This window comes from Astyanax mexicanus, chromosome 7 (assembly GCF_023375975.1).
Source record: "Astyanax mexicanus isolate ESR-SI-001 chromosome 7, AstMex3_surface, whole genome shotgun sequence".
NCBI classification, from domain to species: Eukaryota; Metazoa; Chordata; class Actinopteri; order Characiformes; family Acestrorhamphidae; genus Astyanax; species Astyanax mexicanus.
Window position 1 is genome coordinate 23,347,310 of NC_064414.1, and position 26,649 is coordinate 23,373,958.

Sequence of the window (26,649 nt, forward strand, 5' to 3'; positions counted from 1 at the left end):
GTGTTCAAATCGTCCCTGACAAGAGCACACTATTTCTTGTTTTTTGTTCGATTTTTTTGAAGGTCTTCTTTGCTGAACTAAAAATAAATCTGGACCTTTACTTTTAGCAGTCAGTACAATGCCTTGGCATTTCAGCCAGGTTTGACCATGGAGTTTGAATATCTGAGGCTCTGCAGCACAACGCTGAATACCAATACACACACAGACATTTCTGGAGTATTGGGGTGGAAGATACAACATAAACAGAACCATTTTACTGAGTTAGTTAGCTAGCTTTGACTATTAGCTAGCTTGATGCACCAATGGCTGTGTTGGACAGACTTACCTCAAAAACCCTGATAACATATGACTCAGTTTAACAGATAAAACAAAGCTAATTTGCTTACCTGTTTAGGAAAAAATGTATAGCTTGACATCTGTTATGTAATCCTTCTGGGCTCTAAGCTGTCTCCATCTATCAAACTCATTTCCAATATGTCTTTACATTTTAATCAGTCTCTAATCAGGCTTTTTAGGTTGGGGAGAATCTAATGCTGTTTTGCTGATCCAGATCACTCTTTCACTTCCATGGCTGAAGTATGCTGTGGTGTGCCTACTATTGTGTTTCATACCTGGCAATCAGGGGTGTGGAGATAGGACTGGGGATTGGGCACTGGGCAGGATTTTCAGCTATGTAACAGAAACTCAAAGAAGAACATCACTACAGGCTTAAAAATAACCGTACATGGTTCCTAAACATCTGATGACACATCCTGATAATTTTATAAGTTAAGAAAATATAATACATATGGCTCCTATATAGTTATTATAATGTGTGTATCGTAGTAAAACGATAGAGGGAACACTTGGTAAAATAACTAACACCAGCTAAAAGGACCTTTGCTCAGCCCTATAAATCACATTTCGATTTAGACTCTGAGTCTCTGAGGTGTGAAATAGTCAGCTGTTTTCTTTCAGGTCGGCTTTATCTCTTTATTTCTTTCTTTCAAATCCCTGAACGATGGAGTCAGTCTCACTCAGCAGATCAACTGGATGGATGAAGGCTGAGAAAGAAGCAGCAGCAGCACCACGATCAGCGGAATCCCGCATTCTCACACACACACACACACACACACACACACACACACACACACTCTTACATTCTCTATCTCTCTTTCTCTCACACACACACACTCTAACATTCTCTCTCTCTCACACACACACATAAACACTCTTACATTCTCTCAAACATATTTTCTCTCTCTTTATCTCTCTCACACACTCTTTCTCACATTCTCTCTCTCTCTCTTTCTCACACACATTCTCTCTCTCCCTCTCTATCTCTCACTCTCTCTCGCGCTCCCCCTCTCCCTCCCTCTCTACCGTATCTTCTCTCTGGACCTCAGACCCCATAGGCTGCATGTAGGCAGTCTCTTCTCCAGCTCCAGTCGGTGTCGTGTGGAGCTCAGCGCTGCTTCTCCCTCGCAGGAGCGGCTCTCCTCCCGGTGCTCGTCTCTAGAAGACCCCGCCGCTCACGGCTCCAGTCTGTCCGCTGTGGTCATGCAGCTCCGCCCGAGGAGAGAGGCTCTGCTGTGGCTGCTGCCCGGGCTGCTGCGGCTCTGGTAAGTTCCCCTTAACAACAAAACTGCGGCGAGACCCGGAACAAAAACACTACTTAACTAGCTGGTTAGCTAAGTTAGTTAACCTAACTGGCTAATAACGAGCTCATTAGCCTCAGTAGCTAACCTAAGTAGCTGTTTGTTTTAGGGTCTTTGCTGAAGGTGAACTGCAGGTTTGCGCTTGAATTACGTTTCCCGCTTGATTTCAAATGCCTTAAAGCCGAACACGGGTGTTTATTCAGAGACAGACGAAGTTTCTGTATCGTATCAGTATCGTTATCTCACTAATTAGCTGCTCTCGACTCCCTGCCGGCGCGCTGTATGTTGTCTTCTGTTGGTTTCTTTAAGACAGCAGGCGCAATGTCACTCCAGCAAACAACCTTGAGGAGACTTCAGTCCGCAACCACTCAGCTAAAAAACCCTCGCCGCTTCAGGCCATGCTGGACAAAAACGAGCTCACTAAAATGTAAAGTGTAGCTCGTTTTCTGAACGCTTCATATCGGCTCCTCCTCTTCAATTACGTGAGAACTGAACGAGCTCCGTACACAGATACAGCCCTGCTGAAAAAAACAAAACAACTTAAAAAAAAAAAAAAAAACAGCATAAAACAGCCCAAAACAGCATGCCCCAGTGCATACTGGATACTATGGTTAAAAAAAACTATAATTTAAGCATAATGTGGGGATGTCTACATTTAAGTTAGATTTAGCTGGTCTACAAACATGATCAACCTGACCAAGGTAGCTAAGCTAGTTGTATAAATTATCTCAAGTCATGCTGATCAACCAGCTTTATTCAAAACCTGATAGCATGAACGTTAAAAAATGAACTTGTTGACCAGCATGACCTCACTGTTCAACCCTCATGACTAGCCTGGCCAATAATGACCAAAATGTACTGAATTGACCATAAACTTCACTGGTCAGGAACTTGTTAACCAGCATGGTTACCCACATAAGGATTGTTTTTATGCAGATGATCAGATTTTCATCCATTTTGATCCAACAGTAAAAGGCCTGCTTAGATGTTAGTATGCATTTAGTTATGCTGGTCAACCAACTTGGTGCAAAACCCAAATGGCATGATCAGTGAAAACCAAACTTGCTGACCAGCAGGACCTCACTGTTCAACCCTCAAGACTAGCATAGCCAATGATGACCAAAATGTCCCAAATGTACCATAAACCAAGCTGGTCAAGAACTCGTTAACTAGAATGGTTACCTGCATTAAGTATGTTTTATGTATATGATTAGATTTTCATCAATTTCAACATTTTAACATTCAAATACCATCTTAGGCCATCTGAAACCAGCTACCAACAAATGCTGATCTTGGGCTGAATTCTTCAGCTAGGAGGGTTGTATCTTTTTGTACCTCATGAAACACACATGCTCCATCTTTTATCTCTGTCAGTTTTACAGGACTGGCCAGCATAACCCTCCTCCTCCTTCATCCATCCACCTACACCCCCTGCTATGAGCTGCCACTCTCTCTGAGACTACAGGCATTTGTTCACAGTTGGGATCAGCATCAGCATTTACGTTGCAATCATGGGGTTCAAACACAGACAGTACACACAATACATAGAACACTGAAATTCGGCAGCTGGGTGTAAAACACACCATGACACAATTAAAACCTAGTTTAAAGAAGTGTACAAAGATTCATAAGCTATACAAGTTTTAAGATGTCAGTAAGCTGCAGTATTGTGTTCCTTTACACTAATACAGTAATTGAAAAAACTAATTTAAATCCAAAATATCAAGACATCTCTTCTACACTGACATTCCAAATGTCATGGGACATGTCATGGGTGTTAAAACTTTCAATGATGTATTCCCAGTACACACTTGACACTGTGGATCGAGGAATCATAAATGCCCCCACAACTCCCAAAATTCGGCCTAGCTCGCCATGCCATGAGTAAGTTGGCCAGTGATCAACCTCAATAACAAGATGACACCTTAAATCTTATACAGGTTTGGGTGTTCTCAAGCCACTTCCTTCACATTAAATGTACACTTCATGATCACTTTACATACTGTTATCTTATGACATGAATGGTGGAATTCCAGTGTAATCAGTCATTTGTTGCATCAAACAATTGTTCATTTTGTGCACTGCCACTGGAATGTGCTAGCTAGCTATAGGGGTGTAAATCCCACCCTCAGAAAACTGCCACTGTTGTGGTACCCTGTTTCTTACCCTTTACTTAGTGAACATAACTGCTGATTTTTTTTCAGTGCATTGGCCACATACACCTGACTGATTCCATGTTATTTATCTTGTTTGTGCCTTGATACACAAAATTGTGCCTATACATTATTTTCTGACAGCATTATTTTCTGCAGTAATGCAGTGTGCTGTGGAGTGGTCAGATTGCATGTTTGTGGTATTTATGGTGCGCCATTCAATATATTTGCAGTCAGATTGTGTTCAAGTGCTGTTTCTGATTCAGAGCTAATAATCCAACATCAACACTTCACCTCACTATTTGCGGTTGTGGTTGAAAGCAAACAAATCCTTATGGCGGTCTTTGAAAATCTTAAGCTTTCTCAGAAGTAACTGAAGCAAAGAAGCACAAACCCCCTATTAAAACCATTGTATTGATTTCAGAGAAAATGTTTGATAAGCTGGTATCTACACATGTAGCTGTCCTGTTCCTGCTTAGGGGTTAGGCTTAGTCCTGGACTGGATTTTCCTTTCCACTGAGAATCTTGTTTAGTTCAAGTCTAGGCCAAATCCCTGTCTAGGAGGCCAACCTTTAGTGTAACATAGAGGACAATTACACAATAAGACTGCCTGTCTTTATGACTAATTTGTGTATTGTTAATTATTATGTGTGAGAATTTGTTCCAGCTTGTAGATTTAATAGACATTTAAACTGGCCTTGTGATAATACTAGAATAAGTAGGTGTGTGTGTGTGTTTGCACCCTCTTGTTTGTGTGAGCTGTGTAAGCGTCTTTCACACTTATTGAGTAAACAGTTCTATAGGGACCCTAGGTGGAAGAAAGCCAATAAGTAGTCTATATGTACCCAAGAATTCTTATGCAGCATTTTAGCATAAGGCCTCATTGCAGTTATCCTTTCCTTGTTAAGAGTGTGCTTGTGAGGCCCATTCAGTTAATTTGTAAGCCTACACCGTGATATTGATATGTTGAGAACACTAGTTTACCAACAATTTCTGTTCTGCTCACTGTTAGTCTTTTACAAGGTCTGCATTATAGAATGATCTCTATCTAAACCTAAGGTTGGTTTCCCTTCAAAAGTGATGGATCGCAATTTATAGACAGCAATTAATCATTATTTTTGTTGAACAGATGCTTATTAGTTAACATTCATTCTTATATGTCTTTCTTGATGCGCAAGACACTTAAGCACAGCTTTTTATATGCATGCTAATCATGCAATAATTTATCTGCCTTTAAACTGTTTCCTGCAGATAAAGATCTTCTGCCCTAATACATCATTAGTGAGTGCTAATAAAGCATTTTTAATCTCCAATTAAATTACTATTTTCTGTGCAGAATAGATAAGAAGTTAGGCAATGCAGTGCTCAGATGGTGTTCACTAAAATGATTCTTAATTAATCTGCGTAATAATGACAAAATTAATGAGGAGTCAGAATGAAAGATAAACTCCTTTTCTTTCTTCATTAACAGAATCTATTAGCTTTATCATGCACAACAAAATCTCTGTCAGACATTTATTATACATGCTATTTTAACTGGTGGAAAGCCTCTATATTTATGTACTTACAGTATCTCACAAAAGTGATTAAACCCCCCTAAAAATATTTTATATTATCTTTTCATGGGACAATCCTGAAGACATAATACTTTAAAACAATTTAAGGTAGTCAGTATACAGCTTAAATTTGCTGTATACCAGTATAAATGTTCTCAACACACATACAATAATGAAAAGCAAAAGTGAGTGGCAACAAAAGTGAGTACACCCCTAAGTGAAAATGGCCAAATTGTGCCACTGTCCCTTGTCTGCAGTCAAGCATGGTGGTGGTAGCATCTTAGTCTGGGTCTATGTGTATGCTTCCAGCACTGTGGAGCTAAATTTCAACATGTACTGTGACATTCTAAAGCAGAGCATGTTCCCCTCCCTTCAGAAACTGGGCTGCATGGCAGTTTTCCAACATAATAATGAGCCCAAACACACCTCTAAGATGACAGCTGCTTTACTGAGGAATATAGAGATTAATGTGGGGGACGGACTGGTATGTATGTATGTATGTATACTGCTGAGTATGCCCCTATATCTAAACCCAATTGAGCAATTTGGAGCATCCTTACACGGAAGGTCTGTAACATCCACCAGCTCTGTGATGTTGTCATGGAAGAGTGCAAGAGGATTTCAGAGGCAACATGTGAAGATCTAGTGAACTTAATGCCCAAAAGAGTTGAGGCAATTCTTTAAAAAACTATTTTGAGGCCAAACTAAATATTGACACTTTGTGTATAATTTGGCCATTTCTCTTAGGGGTGTACTCCTTTTTGTTGCCATTGGTTAAGACCATAATGGCTGCGTGTTGAGTTATTATCACAGCACATTTACACTGTTATACAAGCTGTACACTCACTGACTAATTTACATTATATTAAATTGCTATAATCTTCAGTGTTTCCCTGAAAACATAATAAAATAGTAGTTACAAAAATGTGCGGGGTAGCAATAGAAAATTTTACAAATACAAACTTTTAGCTATTTGCAATAACCCAAACAAACAATAACAATATAAATAGCTTAAGTTAATACAACTAATATACTGTTACACATGATTTCCTGATATTTAACACAACATTTTATTGGCTAATGTGGTCTCCAAAATACTAAATCCCGTCATGACAAGCATGTTTAATACTCAGTATGGCACCCTTTTGCTGTTATGACCTCCTACAAACATGATGTATTGCCAGACACCAGCCTCTGGCAGCGATCCTGAAGAATCTTAGCCGATTTCTCATGAGCAATGGCATCCAGTTTACAAATAATCTTAGATTTGTCTTTTTCTGTGGTGTTTAGTCAGGTGCCTGTAAAAAATCAAACCTTGCTGGACTCTGAGGTACGCTTAGGATCGTTGTCATGTTGGAAGGTCCAATGCTTCGCAGTCTTTTACTTTCTTACAAAAGGCAGGGTGTTTTCTAATCGAATTTCCTGATACTTGATTGAATCCACCTGATTCTGACATGCTTCTAATCTAAACATATCTGAAAAATCCTGTTTTGTTCCAGTGCTTGTTTCAGATGTGAGCTATCATCAATACGTTTTAGTCCTATGGATCAACTTTATATGCCTTAAAGGAGGAATAAGGAATAAGGCATACTGTGAAAAGAACACCCTGTCTACAGTAAAGTGTGGCATTGACTGCATGATTCTCTGGGGCTGGTTTGTTTCCTTTGGTTTGTGCAGGGCAAGATAAATTCTGTCAAATGTTAGAAATATCTACTAAAGCATCAGGCCTTCTAAGCGGAAGCTGAAGCTTGGGCGAGATTGTACTTTTCAATAGCCCAATTGTCCAAAGCATTGCTAAAAGTCCACCATGGCTTGGTTTTAGATGAAATCCTGAAAGATTCTGGAGTGGCCTTCACAGTGGCATGACTTAAAATTCACAGAAAAATCTTTTGTGGTATTTGAGAAGGTGTTGCAGCACGCAAACAAAGAAAATTTAGTGAAGTGGAGGCCATTGTTTATGGGGAATGGGCTTAGATTCCTCAGGAATGTTACCAGATTATGGTGTCTGGCTATGCATCACGTTTACAGCAGGTCATAACAGTGGAAAGATGTCCTACTAAAAGTTAAAGATACATGTCAGGAAAGAGTTAAATGATTCTGATACTGCATTAATGTTGAATGTGGGATAAAAGTTTATGTTATGAATGTAGATATGTTTAGTAATTTAGTAAAATTCTATAAAAACTCTATATTTTAATGTCACATTGAATATTGCATAGTAGTCTATAGTCTAAGCAGCATATTTCAGACTGAATTTGTAGTGTTTATTACGTTTATTTAAAAAGAGGCAATTATTTAGCGCACATTCAAGTTTGCATATCGTGAAATTTCATTGGCCCAGACATCAAACATATTATAGCAGAGAAGAGTGCCGTGTTCCAGGGATTAAGGTTTAAACCCCAGCTGTGCCATTTGCTGCCTGAGGCTGAGAGTTTTTGAGTCATGTGATTTATTTGAAGGGGTTTTTGGCAGAGAGTCTTTTCGTTAAGTGAGATACTGAGCAAAAAGACGTTTCTATGGTCATGAGCTGGCAGGCTAGGAAATTATATAAAAAGAATTTAAAAAATGCATTTGTTTTAAGTATATTTGTCCCACCGTGATGTTTCAACTAAGTCCAGAGCACAGTGCACTTGCACAAACTGAAAGAGAAGGAGAGAGAGCGTTGTGGGTGATAATTTAAACCTTTAACCTTCAGCTGTTCCCTCACAGTCCTCGCCAAAGCCCATCTTCATTAATCATTGCACTCTTTTATTAGATTCTGTTCTTTGCGTCGCTAATACTGCACTCGCTTAAAAGATCCCTCAGACCTGCCGTCCCAGGGGCTCCACTCATTTAGAAGAACAGATGACGTTTTTTATCTGTTCATACATTCATACTCTTCTCCCTGTCTGTCACTCTTAGCTCATTAACGGTCGCTGTTCTTTGAGCTTGAGCTCTGCAAATGAACAATTCCGTCTAATTCATCTTTCTCTCTCTCACACTCTCTCACACACACACACATTCTCTCTCTCTCTCTCCCAGTATACCTAACACTCTGCTGGCTGTTTCTGATTTCCCCCTCATGTTTCTCCCCTCTCTCTTTCTCCTTTTTATCAGCATGGCATTTGGGCCCAGTAAAGCTGAGGAAGAAGATTACGAGGATGTTCCCATAAATAAAACTTGGGTTCTATCACCAAAGGTTTATGAGAGCGACGTCACCCTCATTCTGAATAAATTACTGCAGGGATATGATAACAAACTGCGGCCAGACATTGGAGGTAAGTTATCACTGCGACTTTGGATCGCCTCCCATTCTCCTGAACAGCTAGCGGTCACACAGCTGAAATCACTACGAAATCAAGGGCCCAGTTCCAAAAACAATGGGCCTTCTCTACTCAAATTGTTCTGAACACTACATGCTCTACAGACAACAGGGGCATAGCATTGTCCAATAAAAGAAAAAGCAAACTTTACACCATTAACAAGCTCTAAGTAGCTCCACGTCATTGGTACAATTCTGAGGCCCTGACATTTAAAACATGGCACTGATAACCTTGAAAGTGCTCAGGTAGCTTATTAAAAAAAAGACTGTTTATACACACAGTCTAGAAATGAAGTTGACAAGCAAGAACGAATTGGAACCATAAGGGAACAGATTGCACAGTTAATTCTGTGATTACATAAATGCATGGATGTTATAGAAATATTTTAGCAACAGCTGGAATTCATGCAAACCCTTTTCTACCTATTTGTTTGTTCTTTTCAGTCATTTCAACTTAGAAAGTATTCTTGTACCCTAATAGTGGGATCCACATTCATAACAATATGTGACCGGTTTATATATATATGTCACTTTAAAATAGCCTCAGATCTCCACAACGAATGTAAAAGTGGTAAAACCTTAATGCACACCAGCATGAGGGAGTGGTTGGGTAGAGCTTGATGGACCCTGTCTAACATGAAAACATGAAAAAGTGTCAAATAAATCATTTAAAATATTGTGGGAATTTGTATTTCTGTTCCTGGCCTATCAAAAGACACAAGTGATGTCACTTACACTCTGTGATTTAATTTAAAACAACAGTTATTAATTATTTTTTTAAAGACAAGAACATTTATTATGATGGCATTGTAAATTGATGGCGTTGTAAAAAAGGGGAACACATACATTTTAAAACTTTGAAAAATTATGTGTATAAAATAATATATAATATAAGTATATTATATGTAACATAGTTCTTAGAATAATAAAGCTTTGAAAAAACAAAACAATTAGTTAATTAGTGATACTTTAGACATAAATGTCATGTTGATCAGTGCATGTGAAAGTGGCCATGTACTCATGAAAAATGAGTAACAGTAAAAATAGTATTTTACTCTTTAAGAAATTACCAAGAATAGAACAGAAATTAAGCTAATAGCTTTACACACTGAAAGCATTTTTGTTCTAAAAGAATCTTATCAAAGATTATGGATGCAGATGGCCCCCGTTCAACAGAACGACTCAAAAGCTAATAGAAGGAAATGTCTATATTTCTATTAAAACATGAGAATGAGGGTCTAATTTGCAGTCAAATCAACCTGAATAGTAGCAGACAAACATCATCAATAACATAAAATTCTCTTAATAGCCCTGTGTGTTATTGTAATATTCGGTAGCATGATCATAAAGCAGTTTTTGTTGCTTCTAATGATTTCCTCATATAATTCCTTGCTCTATTCAGGAACATTATTGCACAATGGTACTTTGTGTTCCTCTTATTCTCACTATTAGCTGGCAGGAAAATGCTGAGCTGACCACAGCCTAGTTGTTTAGGCGAATTGATCCCTGCAGTGTCAGAGCACAACAGAGTCAAATCAGTATTGATCTTCTTTCTTTATCTGTATGTTTATGTGTATTTGAGAGATGCGTGCGAGAGAGAGAGAGAAAGAGAATGATAGACAGAGAGAGAGAAAGTTGGAAAGAGACAGAAGGAGAGAGAGAGAGAGCAAAGGCGAGTGGAGTTCATTAGTGTTCAGAGCCGGCAGAGAGAGGGGGTGTAAGGAGGAACTGTGGGCTTTACTGTGATTCATCATCGCTTTGGAGCCGCATTGTTTTGCTCGGATGCTTTGGAAGTGGTGCGGCATCTACAATACCTCGCTGTTTATTTTCATATGAATATTTTTCTGGATTACTGAGTTTGATGCAAAGCTACAGAGAAATTTTATTCAGCGCATGGGATTTGAATAGCCTGTGGGTGATTTCAGTAACAAATGAGCCCTTCTGCACAGATCTGTATATACATATAATCACTTTAATATGTAACAAGTGCTTGACTTGGTGAAGTATAACTTTTATCTAAACATGAAAAAAGTTAAATGTCCTTTAATATGAAAATATTTTATTGTATGTAAATTAAAATCATTCATTATTAGAGTTGATAAAAGCAGCTTTTGTTAAAAAATATTTAATGTTGTGATAATTTAATCTCATTAACAATATTAACAGTACATACAGTAAATATACAGGAACAAAGAGGAATTAGATGTTTTATGTTTTTGCAGTGAAACCCACTTTAATAGATGCAGCAGTGTATGTGAACAGCATTGGTCCAGTGGATCCCATCAACATGGTGAGCTCATATCCTTCACACACACACACACACACACACATGTGGGGTGCGTAAAAGTGTAAATTCCCTGAAAACAAATTAAACAACTGACTGCTTGACTGCATGTGATGAATATTTGAACTGCAACTATTTATCATCATACAGCTACATTTACATAAAGCATATCATCATACAGCTGTGTTTACTGCTGTATATTCATATATATATTACCATAAAGTAGAATTTACTGCATGTATTATATTTACTATAATTAGTATATATAATTTATCACTATATCACTATATATCTTTGTTTACAGCACATTATAGAGAGCAGTGTTTATTGCAGCTACATATCATTTTACAGCATAATATGAAGCCATGTTTACTGCAGTTATATATAATTTTACAGCATAATATGAAGCAGTGTTTACTGCAGTTATATGTATAAGTCGATATCTGTGTTTCCTGCATATTATACAGTGGTGATTCCTGCAGTTATACTATATCAGTAGATATTTGTGTTTCCTGCACATTATAAAGCAGTGTTTACTGCAGTTATATATCAGTAGAAACTTCTGTTTCTTGCAAATTATACGGCAGTGCTTGTTACAGATTTATATCAGTAGATAGTTGTGTTTACTGCATATTATACAGCAGTATATACTGCAGTTATATATCAGTAGAATGCTGTATTTACTGCACATTATACAACAGTGTTTACTGCAGTTATATATTAGTAAATATTTGTGTTTACTGCACATTATAAATCAGTGTTGACTGCCGTTATTTATCAGTAGATACCTGTGTTTACTGCACATTATTATATACAGATATATATCATTTTACAGCACATTATACAGCAGTGTATACTGCAGTTATATATCAGTAGATTGCTTTGTTTACTGCAAATTATACAGCAGTTTATACTGCAGTTATATATCAGTAGATTGCTTTGTTTACTGCACATTATACAGCAGTTTATACTGCAGTTATATATCAGTAGATTGCTTAAATTACTGCACATTATACAGCAGTGTATACTCTAGTTATATATCAGTAGGTAGATTTACTGCACATTATTGAACAGTGTTTACTAGAGGTTTTTTTGCTTACCTTTTGCTTTTATATATAAACCGTTCCACATCAATTGTTTAATCCTTAGGTTAAAAGGAATAGGTTTCTTTATCAGTAGGGCACACAAACTAATGATTTAGCTGATTCATAAAGAACTTACATTCTAATCTTATAATGCTATTATTTTTTGTAATTGTGACAACACTAATATGAATTCTGCAGTTTAAAAGGCTTCTGTTGCTTTGTTCCTCAGGAATATACTATAGACATCTTCTTTGCTCAGTCATGGTATGACAGCCGGCTACAGTTCAACAGCTCTATGAAGGTGCTCATGCTAAACAGCAATATGGTGGGAAAGATCTGGATTCCTGACACATTTTTCCGCAACTCCCGTAAATCTGACGCCCACTGGATCACCACACCCAATCGCCTCCTGCGTCTGTGGAGTAACGGACGGGTGATGTACACTCTGAGGTGCGTCATCAGCAGCCATATTGTTCATGCATTCGTTCTCGTTGGTCGATTGTTGTTTGTGCAGCTAATGTATGTGCTTCTGTATTCTTGTCTTGTAGCACCTGATTTTGTAAAGAGAAAATGCCCCTACTGTCTGTGTAAAGCATGCAGTGTTTTAAAACATGTCATTTTTTGTCAGTTTTAAGTAAATAGAAAACTGTATGCCTAGATATAGGTCTAGATGTATGGGCACATGAACACATCATACAAACATCAGAGTGCTATTTAAAGTGAAGTTGTCCGCCTCAGGTTTTTTTTCCAGTTTTGTTCCTTACCTTTTTACAATTCTGTTTTTGTCAGGTTGACTATTAATGCGGAATGCTACCTTAAGCTGCATAACTTTCCTATGGATGAACATTCGTGTCCTCTGGAATTTTCGAGCTGTAGGTGTTAAAAACTGTTACCATCAACCTGTAACGTAGCCTCAGGCCCTCTCTGAGCGCTGCTGGCCAACCAATCCCCACACATTGCCTTTGTCAGCTGACCAATCCTCATGCACCGCCTTTTATAGCTAAACAAACATCGCCTTCAACCACGCATTCAGGAAGGACAGCGTACCATCCTCCAGCAGAATACTCATCCCTCTCCAGCCGCCTTTACATTGTCATCCATGCATCCGCCGAATGCACTGTCCCTCAGCATTTCATATGTCATCAACCACTGTGGGCAGAGGTTTGAGGGAAAGGCATGCCATGCGACAAGCAGTGGGCCATCTTGTATGCCTCTGTGCCATCCTGCCATTCTTGTATGTGTGTGTGTGTGTACTGTGCTGTATAGCTGAGTGTGTGGGCTTGGGTTTGTGTGGTTTACTGTGAGACAGTGTATTGGTATGTAACCTCTGTGTGTGTGTATGTGTGTGTGTGTGTGTGTGTGTGTGTATTTTCTAACCAGATGGATATCCGAAGAATGAGATTGAATACAAATGGCACAGCCGTGCTGTTCAGGTAGCAGACCAGCGCTACTGGAGACTTTACCAGTTTGCCTTTGTAGGTCTGCAGAACACGACGGGCATTGCTCATACTCAGTCAGGTGTGTGATGTGTTTGCAAAGCAATTTCAAGTTCACTTAACGCACTCCGAAAGCAGGAGGTTTAAGACAATTTAAAATAAGCATTGCATTTCAGTTCATAATAATAGCATTTTAGTGCAACTATTGTGCTCAGTGAAGTATTAAATGGTTATTTGGTGGCTTAATAGCAAGTAATGTTTATGATTAGAATAGCACTAGGTACATTTATGTCTGTAATAGCACTGCTAAAGAACATTTATTAATACAATAACACTGCTGAAGGAAATGTATAAATAGAATAGCACTACTGGGGTACATATATTACTGGAATAGCACTGCTATGTATGAGGTATGCTGAGGCATTTATGACTGAAATAACAAAGCAATTTCAAGTTCACTTAACATACTCCTTTAACATGAAGGCAGGAGATTTAAGACCATTTAAAGGAAGAATTGAATTTTAGTTCAATTATTGTGCTTAGTGAAGTATGAAATGTTTATTAGATGTTTTAGTACCAAGTTCACAAGAATTTAAAGATTAATATTTTATATTAAGCCTATAGAGTCACATACATATATATGTTAAATACTGATATCTGATGATTTTGTTTTTATTACTGTAGGGGACTATGTTGTGATGTCAATTTTGTTTACCCTGAGCCGGAGGATGGGCTACTTCACTATTCAGACGTACATCCCCTGCAGCATGATTGTAGTGTTGTCCTGGGTTTCCTTCTGGATCAATAAGGATGCTGTTCCTGCCAGAACATCTTTAGGTACAATACTCTAAATGTTTTAGAAATGACAAAATAACACACAAATAACACATACGTTTGGAAGTAGAAGGCAGAATGGTCAAAAGCAAAAACAAAGACAAAGTAATCAATTTCATATCTGTAATCCACCAATAGGAGCAGGCAGTCAAGGTAATAATGAATGAATTTCTTGGACCACAGAGAAACAAAGTATATATAAGTCAACATAACTGTCAGGGCAAAAAAAAAATTCTATTTTTTAATGTGAAAATACCAGTTGCCCTTTACTTAATGTGAACATTCCATGATGAATCATCTTTCAAAAAAATAAATTATCTGAATTACCAGAATGAAACCTTTAAAGGAGGATAAGCAGTGTGCTAGACTTAATGATACACACAAAACAAATGCAAAGCACACACAAAAATAGTTAATTAAAATTGTATGGATAATATGAAGATATAGTTGTATAGTATGTTATAACATTATTTTTGTTAGCTCAGTTACTAATGCATTTGTTTTATTGCCACAGGTATCACAACTGTTTTGACTATGACAACCCTAAGCACCATATCCAGGAAGTCATTGCCGAAGGTGTCATATGTGACAGCCATGGATCTGTTTGTGTCTGTGTGCTTCATCTTCACATTTGCTGCATTAATGGAGTACGGAACACTGCACTATTTCACCAGCAATCGGCAGAATAAGAAGACCAAGACCAACAGTGCACCGGTGAGCACCTCTGCCCTTTAATTACTGTCTTTTGATCACTGAAACAGACATATATATAGTTTGTATAAGTTAACATGTGGCTATTACCTATTAAAATCATCTAAATAAACTCTCAATTGACCTTTAAATAGCAAGCAAAATAACACTATTTAGCATTGTTACCCTGACTTAAGAGATACAAAATATTACCTGTAAAAAGAAGAAAAGCACATCTGTTGTTCCTACTTCAGGCTTTGCATGCTGTTTACTGCAGTATGTAGGTGGGAAAACATAAAAAAAAACATATAATAGTTCTGTGTCTCTCAGCTTGTCCAGAAATGTGTGTCCTTTTGTGGTAGCTCATATGATGAATTCCACTTCCTGACTGTAGAAATACTAGATTGCTTTAATGAAAGAATGGTTGTGTGTGTGTAACATTTTATAAAATTTATTTATAAAATTTATTTTTTCATTTCATAGATATTTACATGTTCACACATTTGCATTAGTGGACACATGCCTGTACAGTGCCCCCTTTTTTACATTGACAACAAAGCGTTTTACATATCTAAAACATAATTAACAGGAAAATAAACCAATAAGCTCTTGTTTGCATTTATTATTAAAATGAGATACTGATAGGATAGGTAGGGGTGAGCCATATTGTGTTGTACAAATTAATATCTTCATAATATTGAAACAATAAATAAATCCATATTCTTTAAACAGCAGTATCCTTAAAAGTAGTCTGTTTTGCATTTTTTTTTAGCTATGGACTATGAAGCATTACTGTTTTTTGGGTATATATGTATATTTTTTGTGGTACATTAACACAAATTATTTGGTAATCTTTAAATTATTGCAATATTTTTTAGTGTTTTGTCATATCAGCAAGAATAATGTTATTACAAAAATACCCTGAGATATCCGGATACTATTTAAGGACTATTTTTTGCCCATCCCAACTAAAAGGCTAATTATTCTTTATTATTTTATACACAGGTCTCTTGATTACATTGTTCCCAGAGTCAGTTTAGAGTGCATTAGTGTTATTGCAACAGTGAGTGTATTTTGTGGTTCTATTACATATGCAAAACACTGCGCAACTACTTGTTTGCTTTTCCCCTGCGCTAGAAATCGAGCATGGCGAACATCAGGCCTGGGACGTCTCTGCTGCAGATGAACAACATCGCCCCCTACCATGATGACGATGATTATGCCTACGAGTGTCTGGACGGGAAAGACTGTACCAGTTTTTTCTGTTGCTTTGATGACTGTCGCTCAGGGGCGTGGCGTGAGAACAGAATGCACGTTCACGTGTCGAAAATTGATTCCTACTCTCGAATATTCTTCCCAACTGCGTTCGGCCTCTTCAACCTCGTCTACTGGATCGGGTATCTGTACCTGTAAAAGTAGAGTTCATTAGAGGGATGGACTTGAGGTTTGAAATGTAGGAGATATTTGGAAATCATTTGGAAATTATTTGTAAGTTCTCCACCCTCTTGATACAGTACTCGACATCACCAGTCCTCAGTGAGGGTGACTGGATCAAAGCTGCAGGTGGATGTTTTACAGGAGGATGTGTTTTCAGCCTTTGGTGTTTTGTTAAATAGGTTACAGGGTGAGAATGTGTTTCTTGAGAAAAGACAGAGGAGGCACATGTGACATTTGAAATTTAGATTTTTGATCCATTACTATGATAGAACTTTCATTATAAATTGCAAGGCACCTGAAACATGTATAAAAATACCTGCCTCGCTTAGTGCCAAGCAATCTTTAAAAGACCGATGGCGCAACAAAGGCTATAATTTTTAAATAGTCTTGTTTATCACCTCCAGAGAACAGATAAAACATTTCCTCTTTCTATTTTCTGCACCTTTTTCAGCTTCAGTATTGCCAAGTAAACAGAGTTACTGCTTCTTTGAATTTTGAATCGAACAAAAAATTACTAACATCTGCCTGTCCACTAATAATAGCTATTTAGTAGTTTTTATTGTAAAGGCACAGCTATAATTACTTGTATATACACTAGTATTTCAGCTTACTTGCGCCTTAACAAACCAAAGCATACGTAGTTTAGAATTTTGTGAAACAAATTTTGATGTTTCAAGGTTTGCCCTTAAGCCATTTTCTTGGAATTAGCTAATAATTACAGCCTACTCAACTTGAAAATATGGCTAATGCTAACACTGTAATAACTGACATGGAAAGGCCTCTCATGTCATTGCACTAATCATTTAAACTTCATATAACTGGTATAATAATTCATATACACTTGTTTCTTTAGTGTGGTGCAATAACTTAAAGTGTAAATCTCTGTCCTTTTGTTCGCAGCAGCTTTGCTCTCTGCAGGCGAATCATTTCATGAGCGTCTCATTCCTGTTATCTCATGACTCATCAGCATTCCTGTGGGTAATGAATTCAAATATTCCTCTGTGAAAGCAGATCTTGTCTCTCACTGTCTCCTTCTCTCTCACCCAGCCCTGAAAACATGTCAGATACACTGAGACAAAATGGTAATGGGTTGAATTTATTTAATTTAAAATATTTACAGTGGTGTGAAAAAGTGTTTGCTCCTTCATGATTTTTCTTTTTTTTTTTGCATGTTTGTCACTCTTAAATGTTTCAGATATTCAAACTAATTTAAATATTAGTTAAAGACAACACAAGTAAACACAAAATGCAGTTTTCAAATGAGTTTTTTATTATTAAGGGAGAAATCTACAAGGCCCTGTGTGAAAAAGTGTTTGCCCCCCAGTTCAAAAATAACATATAATTGTTGGTTATCACACCTGAGTTCAATTTCCAATTTCTCACACCCAGACACACCCAGGCCTGGTTACTGCCAGACGTGTTCTCAATCAAGAAATCACTTGACAAAACCTGCCTGACCAAACGAAGTAGACCAAAAGAAGCTCAAAGGCTAGACATCATGCTGATATTCAAAGAAATTCATGAACAAATGAAAAAAAAACGTAAATGAGATCTACCAGTCTTGAAGAGTTTATTAAAAGACATTTATATAGTTTTGGGCTTCAAAAGAACCACAGTAAGAGCCATCATGCACAAATGGCAAAACATGGAACAGTGCTGAAACTTCCCAGGAGTGGCTGGTCGACCAATATTACTCCAAGAGTGCAGCGACGACTAATCCAAGAGGTCACAAAAGACCCCACAACAGTGTTTATGACTCCACCATAAGAAAGAAAATAGGCAATGTTCCAAAACACAGCAGCAAGTCTACCTCTAAATGGCTAAAGAAAAACAAAGTAAAGACTAAGTCCTGACCTGTATCCTATTGAAATGCTGTGGCCTGACCTTAATAATCCTCCAATGTAGCAGAATAACAACAAGAAGAGTGGGCCAAAATTTCTTCATAGTGCTGTGAATGACTCACTGACTACCACAAATGCTTGATTGCAGTTGTTGCTGCTAAGGATGGTCCAACCAGCACTTTTTTCACACAAGGTCATGTAGATTTTAACATTTACGAGTGACAAACATGCAAAATATTAAGAACCCACTTTTTCCCATCACTGTATATCCTTTTCACATGAATAAAATAATAAAAGATTACTAAAGCTGTGGCTGCAATCTAAAACATCCAAAGCATAGAGGCTGCAAGCAAGGTAGTGCGGGACTTCTAATACTAAGTAGTAGCCTATTAGTCACACTTATATACCAGTCCAGTGAGACTTTGTGTTCGGGTCACAGACTTTCACGTGGTATGTGTGCAGGGGATTGTGGGTAACTCAGGGCTGAGAAGCACTGCTGTGTCAACAAAATAGATGTGAAATTTGGCTGCATATTTAGACTGTATACTTTGGAACAGCATTTTAGTGCACACAGCTAAGAAGCCTAGGCAGCCTAAGCTTTGGGATGCAGCTCCTGTGTTATATTGATTAAGTATATTTTATTAGTATATTCATGTGAAAGTGATGTAAATATAAATTCAATGCATCACTTGTTCAATCTATTTATACCATCAGTTCCTTGTTAGCTTATGACAAAGCCATTGATGCCTTTATTATGTACTTCAAATTGAACTCTTAATGTGGGCAATTCTGCGTCTTTTTGTGTATAATCCCTGTTTAAGCTGTCTGTTATATGTGTAACATTTAAAGCATGATTCAATCTTATTGCGTTACTGTGCTGTTCTGATGTACTCACCAGTAGTCATTTTCAGAAGCAGTGAGTGTGTAAGAGTGTGTTTGTGTATGTGTGTGTAAAAATGTGGAAGAGAGTGTGTATGTTGTCTGCTAACACTATTGTCAGAACGTTTCCTTATTTTAGTAATAAGCGTTATTCGAACGGGATTAGGTTTACTTGAGGAGGTGGGGTTATAATTCATTAATATAGTAATTAATTATTATAGAATTATTCCAAACGTCCTTGGAATAATTTGTAATAATTTTGTCCAGTTCAAATGTGAGAAGTAATTATTATTTATTCAGTGGTGAAAAACTTTACACATTATTTAACTTGTCATAATCTCCTAATTTCATGTTATTAATCATGATTGGCTGCAGCTGGTAGCTTTTCTCTGTGCCCACATTTGCGCAAAGTACTTTTTACTGGACAGCAGTAAAGATGTCAGACTTTTTTGTGCTAAAACGAGCATAATATAATATTTTTCATCTCCAACATCAGCAAAATTTTTACGCTTTTCTTAAACAGCTCAAGGAGGTATTTTTTTCTGCAACAATGCGTGGCACAGATACCACGAGTTGTTTAAACCTGTGGTAAACTTTAGGTGTTAAATGCAGATGCATATGCGTTATGAACATGTATGAACATGTAGCTGCTAATATCCTGTCCAATAACAGCGTAATAAGTGCATAAATCGAGTAGCCACTCCCATCTCATTAATGTATACTAAGATCATTTATGACGTGCAAATATTTTGCAGAAAAATAAACATATGCAGGGTGTTTATATTAAACTATACAAATACAAAGCAAGGAAACAAAACAAACACAGGTAAAGTGAATACAGAACTTATCAGCAAAACAAAAAATAACATACAAACATGATCAAGGTTCAAACGTGACGACATGCAGAGGATAAATCCATGCACAAGACTCAAGAAGAAACAAACCAAACACAAGGACTGCTATATACTCAGACACAAACACAAAACACCTGAAAACACAGGACAACAAGGAGGGCGGGGCAACAAATGAGAAACACAGACACCAGGACAAACAGGCTATATGTTTCATCCCCATGTTAAACTAATCCCACCTGATTCGGGCAATAGTTTATTTGTCTTGCTTACAGAATTCTATGTGGAATAGTGTGTATGGAGTGTGTATGGTGTGTGTGTGTGATAGATAAAGCTCCATCACATATCATCACGTTGCAATGTAGTCTCTATTCTTGTGATGCTTTTTGTAAACGATGTAGAGATCTGTGCTGTGTGTAGTAAGCCTGTACAAATACATCTGAATCACATGACACGTGTCATCACTGTCACTGTCAGTGCTTAATGAACATTTAGCGCACCCTATGCAGTACACAGATTCTAATAGCAATGAGTATGTATAAAATAAAGTCTATTTCTACAGTATATTTATAGGTGTATATAAATAGATGATTAAGGCATTATGAAAATGCACCACAAATGATATTTGGAAATTAATGATAAAAATGTTGAAGCTGTTGCATGTGAATAAAGTGAGTAACAAATGATTTATATGCAACCAACATATCTGAATCATTAATCCTTGAATCCTTTTTTGTGTGTGTTTCACTTTTACATAGCTATTCTTCACTGCTTTTATTCTGAATATGAGAATAAAACATCAGGTGGCTTGCATGGTAGCATGTGAGAGTATATAAATGTGTATGAGTGGGTGATTGTGAGTGTGTGTGAGAGAGTGTATGTGTTTATTTCTATTTATTTGTTTGTTAATGTGTGTATTCCATGCAGGCTTTGTTTTGCGATGCTCTTCTATCCGCTCTGTTTCTTGTTCCAGATGTCGTTAGCCAGTCGCTCTCTGTCAGTGCCCGAACATGCTCATCACCTGTTAGATAGATTTGTGTAGTGTGTAAAAAAAAACAAACAAACAAAAAAAGCAAATCAACACTGTGAGAAAATAAATCTGTGCCTGAAAAGAAGCTGAATAAAATCCTCTGCTCTTTCTACGTGTTAAATATTCAACAGCTTATTGAAATGCAAGTAAGAAGAAGGCAGGAAGTGGGACAACACAAGCTTTTGATTATTTTTCGTACATGGCTAGTCTAGCAATAGGACACTGATCAACGTTTTAAGCCTTCAATTAGTTTCAAGTCATGCAGTGAATTAGTGTATCAACTTTTAACTCTTTTAGAAGATTTAATATACTGAAATTAACAGTGATTTATGTAACAGTATATTTATTTATGTGTCAGAATGAGTGTAAAACATATGCATATATTTAATGCATATTTAATCTGAAAACCCAAACACACTGAACACTGAAAACACAAACATCCATTTATTATTAATTCAGTGGTGAAAAACAGTACAATTAGTTTTACTTGCCATGGTCTCTTAATTCCCTGATAATAATCATGCTGGTAGATTTTCTCTGTGTTCTCATACAAACAGTTTGTTTGATAGCTTTGTTTGCTCTGACCAGCACACAGTACAATAGTCCACTCCCTGCATATCTGAGCAGGATGCAGACTTGCCAAGTCTCCTGAAAGTTATGGGAGCCTACCACATATCAATAACAGCTTGCTGATGCCCGCAAGTCAGATAAAATCTCCCGGAATGTGGACCCAGACTTTTTCCCCAATCGCGTGTGTGAAAGAGAGGGAGAGGGAGTGAAAGGCACTCCCCTTGTGTGCATATTCATGAAGCACTAACAAAACAGAGAGGGTTCTGAATGGCCTGTTCTCTGCTAAGAGTCTGTGTTTCAGCCAATCATTGTTTAGTGTGGACGGGTAGTGTTTTTCTTCCCTGCTGGACAGGATGCGTTCAGGAGCATCATGGCACCCAAACCTCATTTCACCTCTGAATTTTCTAAAGTATATCTATGTCTGGTAAATAGCCAGGGGATGGGGGTCAATTCCAGGTCCGGAGGTACCTCCCTGAAATGATTTTTGTGCAACTTGGGATGTATGAGGATGATTGTAAATTTACACAAGTTTAAATAACTGTTTCTTGAAGCGATGACTAAACAATTGCAGATTATCCATTCAAACTGTTTTATTCAAGCAAGTGCAAGTTATTGAAAAGGGTAGCCACATTTCCTAGATCTTGAAAAAGAGGAAATTGGTTTAGATGATTAGTAACAACCCAACAGTAAGAACCACAAAGTCACAGAATTTCCATTATCTGGAAGCTACTGGAACACCAATGAGTGGCTGGTTTCCAAAACATAATTTTCCTCAGACTTCTGGATAAAAAAACAAAAACAAAATGTTTGACACATTAAGACATCAGTTTGTGGTTTTGTTTTGGCTACACTGAGCAGAGGTATGCTTAGAGAAGTAAGTAAGTAAAGATGAGGCTTTCAACCTCAACCACAGTACCATCTGGTAAGCATGGTGGTGGGAGGATCATGGTGCTCTTTTGTATGCTGGTGAAGGAGTGCATTGCACAAAGTAAATAGAATAATAAAAATGGAGAAGTACCTCAGAATTTGTCAGCATAACTTTAAACCAACAGCAAGACATATTAAACTTGAGCTAAATTGGGTATTTCAATAGGACGAGGTTCACAAACACAAATCAAACATGATATAGTTATAGTACCTACAAGTTTGCCAGAAGCTTCTTAATGGCTTTTAAAAGCCTCTATCTTATCAAGGTTTTACTTACAGAACATACATTTATTGGACAATTATTAAAGGTGAATTATGTTGTGTCTTGGCATGCTCTCCACCAGTCTTTTACACTGCTTTTGGGTGATCTTTTGCCACAAATTTGAGCAGTTTTGCTTTGCTTGATGGCTTGTGACCATCCATATTCCTCTTGATTACATTCCAGTGGTTTTCAATGGGGATCAAGCCTGGAGTACCTTGAATATATTTGACTGTCACACAGCATCTGCAGGATGGCATTAAGTGACCTACAAAAAGAATGGCAAATGCAGCTGTTAGACTGGTGGAGTGCATGCCAAGATGCTTAAAAGCCATGATTCCACCAAATCCTGGCTTCTGAACTCTTCCTGAATATTCCACACATTAGTATAGTTGTTTAAAAATAAATATGAACTTTTGCATTATTTGACGTCTCAAAGCACTGCACCTTTTTCTTGTTTTTTTTTGCCAAAAAATGGAATATGGAAGAAATGCTGTCAGTAGTATGAAGAGTAAAATCAGAGTAACTGTTCATTTTGAAGTTACACTGTTCATAGGAGCTACCTTCCTGAAATTAGTTTTGGCAGGGTAGGATATCTGTAAAAGAGAAAAGGAGGAGGATTTGAGGTGAGTGGGGACAAACAAGACTACACACCTAAACCCATTACAGTTCCCACAATCTCTTGCAAAAATGTATGTTTTGTTTTTTGGTTACAATGGAAGTTTTTAGGCTACAAACTTACAATGTAAACAATGTAAGTTTTTTATTTTTTATGTATGACTACTGTGATGCTTTGAAATTGAGTAAATTGATATAAAAAAACAAAATCTTTTATGCAGTAAAAAGAAAAAAAAAACATGCAAGGATATTTTCTCTATGACGCTTTCTCCTGTTAAAGTGACTTTGCTAATGATATAATTATCAGGCCATTTAGATTAATTGTGGCTAGAACTAATGAGACCTATGTTCACGTTCCCTGTGCTGCCCTTGCAGAAAGTCATGTTTATTCTCAGTGTGTGCACCTGTTTGGACAGCACCTCTGCACGCTTCCTGATATATTCAGCGGTGTCTCTCTGCGGGCAGCTATTTCAGGCCTGGTGATTAGCATGGTTTAAAGAAAGCAGAAGAGTGCTGGGTAATTGTAGGAGAATAGATTAAAGCTCTGCTTTAGTGAAGACAGATCATGGATTAAACACTGGAGAGTCTGATAAAAGATCTGCACTGTGAAAAGCTTCTTTCAGACGGACTCCAGGCTGCACGGTTGCTGAACTGAAGGCTGCGAAAGAGAAAGAGGCTAATCCGAGAAGTTCAGAGCTGCTGTTGTCAAATTTAAACAGCAGCTGAACCACAGACAGCATGAAACCTGTGTGAGGAGAAATGTTTTCTCTTTCGTCCAAAGTTTGGAGTCCTAAACATTTAGCTGAAATGATGAAATGCAAATGTGTTTAGCTAACAGAGCTAACAGCTAACAGCTTTTGTGTCCATAAGCTTTTAGGTCAAATGTGAGATGCCAAAACTTCTGCCTAAATTATGATTGGTCCAAAAGCTCACCCAGGCAGACAGTACTGGAGAACATCTTAGCTGGAGTGTGGGAGAGCTGATCATTGTTACATCTTTGAAGAGCCATTCATGGTTCCATACAAAAAACTATTTTGAAAAAAAGGATTTAGTTTGAAGTAAATTTTAAGGGTTCAATGTAAAGGTTCTTTACAAATGTAAGGGGTCGTCATGCCCACAGTCTTACATAAACTGCATTATAAGGAATTCAAAATGGTTCTTTTGTGGCAACAATCAAATAACCCATTGTAGCACATATGACAAGACAAAATCTTGCTTGTTCTGAACATTTAGGCTTTTTTTTTTTACTTTGTTCCGAACCAAAATACCAGGTGTAAATGGTGCTCTGAACTACTGTCCAGACAAAAAAAAAACATTTAGTACATACTTTTGGACCAATCACAGGAATATAAGGCAGGTTATTGTCACTATTTTAACAACAGAAGAAGAAACAGAACTGGAGCCGTGCCGAAGTAGGAGTTCTTCTCCAATGCACTCATCTCAGCACTTGCACTATTGTTGCAAAAAATAAGCTGGTGATTCCTGTATCTACTGTAACTGTAGATTAAGCATAATTTATAAACAGAAATAAAACTTGAACAAAGTCAGATTTGCTCAGACAAATTCGGTAAAAGACATAATTCTACAAACCAATCAATGTAAAAGCAGCATGTAGCAAAGTTCTTTTAATTTCTGACTAAACTAGTGTGTAAAACTAAAACTAACCAGACGAGATGTATACAATATCACAGACACATGAACCAGGGGTCAGACTCTGGTCCAAAATGCCCTAAAAGTTCAGGGCAAAGTTGGTTGCAAAACAAGTGTCTATAACATAAAAGACTGCAGATCAAAAACCCATCTAAAAGAAAGTTAAGAAAGCAGGTTCATCCCAAAGCAAAGCTTCTTAAATAAACAGGCATTAATGCACAAACCCCTACTGTAACAGAACAGTATGTGTGCCACAGAGATATAGGGAACTGATTTGCATTAAAAAAGCTGTAAAAAGACACATTTTATGTCCAAATTCAAAGGCCTTTACCACCTCAAACGCCGCTCTGCTCACCGTCTATAGGAGAGATAAGACAGGCTGCTTGGCTCAGCTTTTACAGACTGTTCTCAGGCTCCCTCACGTGCCTGTTTGCCAGGTGAGCCCTTTCATCCTTCTGAAGGCAGAGCACAGACAGAGAGGAGGCAGATATGAACACTAAAGCATGACTTGCCATGAAAGCCTGATGAAATTTTGATGAGCCATTAGTTGGTGCCCAGCGTTGCATGGGAACATGAAATATAGCCACAAAGCAAAGCTTCTTTTTATTTCCTCTATTTCCTTTCCTCATTTTCTGGCATTTGTTTCCTATTCCTATTCTGAAGCTTTAAAATAAAGCGTCTGTATTGGTTCTAGGCTTGAACTTACAGCCCTGAAGATCAAGATGCCTTTTTAAAGCAGTTTCATATAAACTGAGTCGCTGCGCTTTCCTCCGAGCACGCTTGCTACACGGCAATGTTGCATCACCATTGATGGGGGATATACAACTAAGTAGAAGTTAAATTGGTGGTACAATTGGCCTAGCTGAATTGGCAGAAAATGGGAAAAAAATAAAATAAAATAATCATCTTCATAGACCCCATAATACAGCCCTGTGGGATGCCACAAAATATGCTAAAGCAAATGGTTTACAATAGTTTCTATTATGTTGGATTCATTCTTTCAATTAATTATTAAAACCAGGGTTACAAATTAGTCTCATGAACTGTTTTCCATCATTTCTAATAATTACAATTTTCTTAGACACTTAAGACACTTTGCAATCTTCGTATAACTCTTTTATTCAGAGTTCTTGTCAGCTGCTTAAGCCTTGGATACACAAAAAGATTTTTATGATTTTAAATGCGCCCAATCACTGCCCTGTCATCATTGTTCCCACCTGTCTCGTTTGTATCTTCGCCCCCTTGTTATCTTCCCCAGGTGTTACTTGTCTGTGGCTGTGTATAAATACCCCATGTTTTCCCTTGTTCTCTGTCATGCTTTGGACTGTCTTAGTGTTTGACTGCTGTTGTTTGCTTTCTCCGCACTCCTGCTATGTTTGTGTCTGCTAAATTTTTGGTTTGCTTTTTTTTTAGTTTGTTTATTAGAATTCATTAGAATTTTTGTTTGGTAGGCCTTGTTAAAACTTAATGTTTGTTTTATACTTTTAGTTTCTAAGTCTTTGTGTTTCTTTCACTGTTTTAGTTTTTGTTCTTTGTAATGGCAAATATTAAAACCGACTTGCAAGAATCTAGTAAAGTTCAAGTGTGGCATGGATGTAGCAGCAGAAGGAT

General features: G+C 37.4%; 1 protein-coding gene across 1 annotated transcript; it reads left to right on the plus strand.

The window, feature by feature from the left end:
* Positions 1-1,033: 1,033 nt before the first annotated feature.
* Positions 1,034-20,668, plus strand: gabrg1 (gamma-aminobutyric acid type A receptor subunit gamma1). The gene is made up of 9 exons (XM_007235790.4): positions 1,034-1,601; positions 8,443-8,603; positions 10,870-10,937; positions 12,246-12,466; positions 12,806-12,888; positions 13,397-13,534; positions 14,137-14,289; positions 14,801-15,000; positions 16,114-20,668. The coding sequence occupies exons 1-9, from the start codon at positions 1,540-1,542 to the stop codon at positions 16,387-16,389; spliced, it is 1,362 nt and encodes a 453-aa protein (XP_007235852.2). The 5' UTR covers positions 1,034-1,539; the 3' UTR covers positions 16,390-20,668.
* The last annotated feature ends 5,981 nt before the right edge of the window (positions 20,669-26,649 follow it).

What these genes read in the sequence shown, in the direction of transcription:
- gabrg1 (XM_007235790.4), top strand. Translation starts at nt 1,540, where the DNA reads ATGCAGCTCCGCCCGAGGAGAGAGGCTCTGCTGTGGCTGCTGCCCGGG. An exon ending in CGGGTGATGTACACTCTGAG is followed by an intron (nt 12,467 to 12,805) that starts GTGCGTCATCAG and finishes TGTTTTTGTCAG; the next exon opens with GTTGACTATTAATGCGGAAT. An exon ending in CATTGCTCATACTCAGTCAG is followed by an intron (nt 13,535 to 14,136) that starts GTGTGTGATGTG and finishes TTATTACTGTAG; the next exon opens with GGGACTATGTTGTGATGTCA.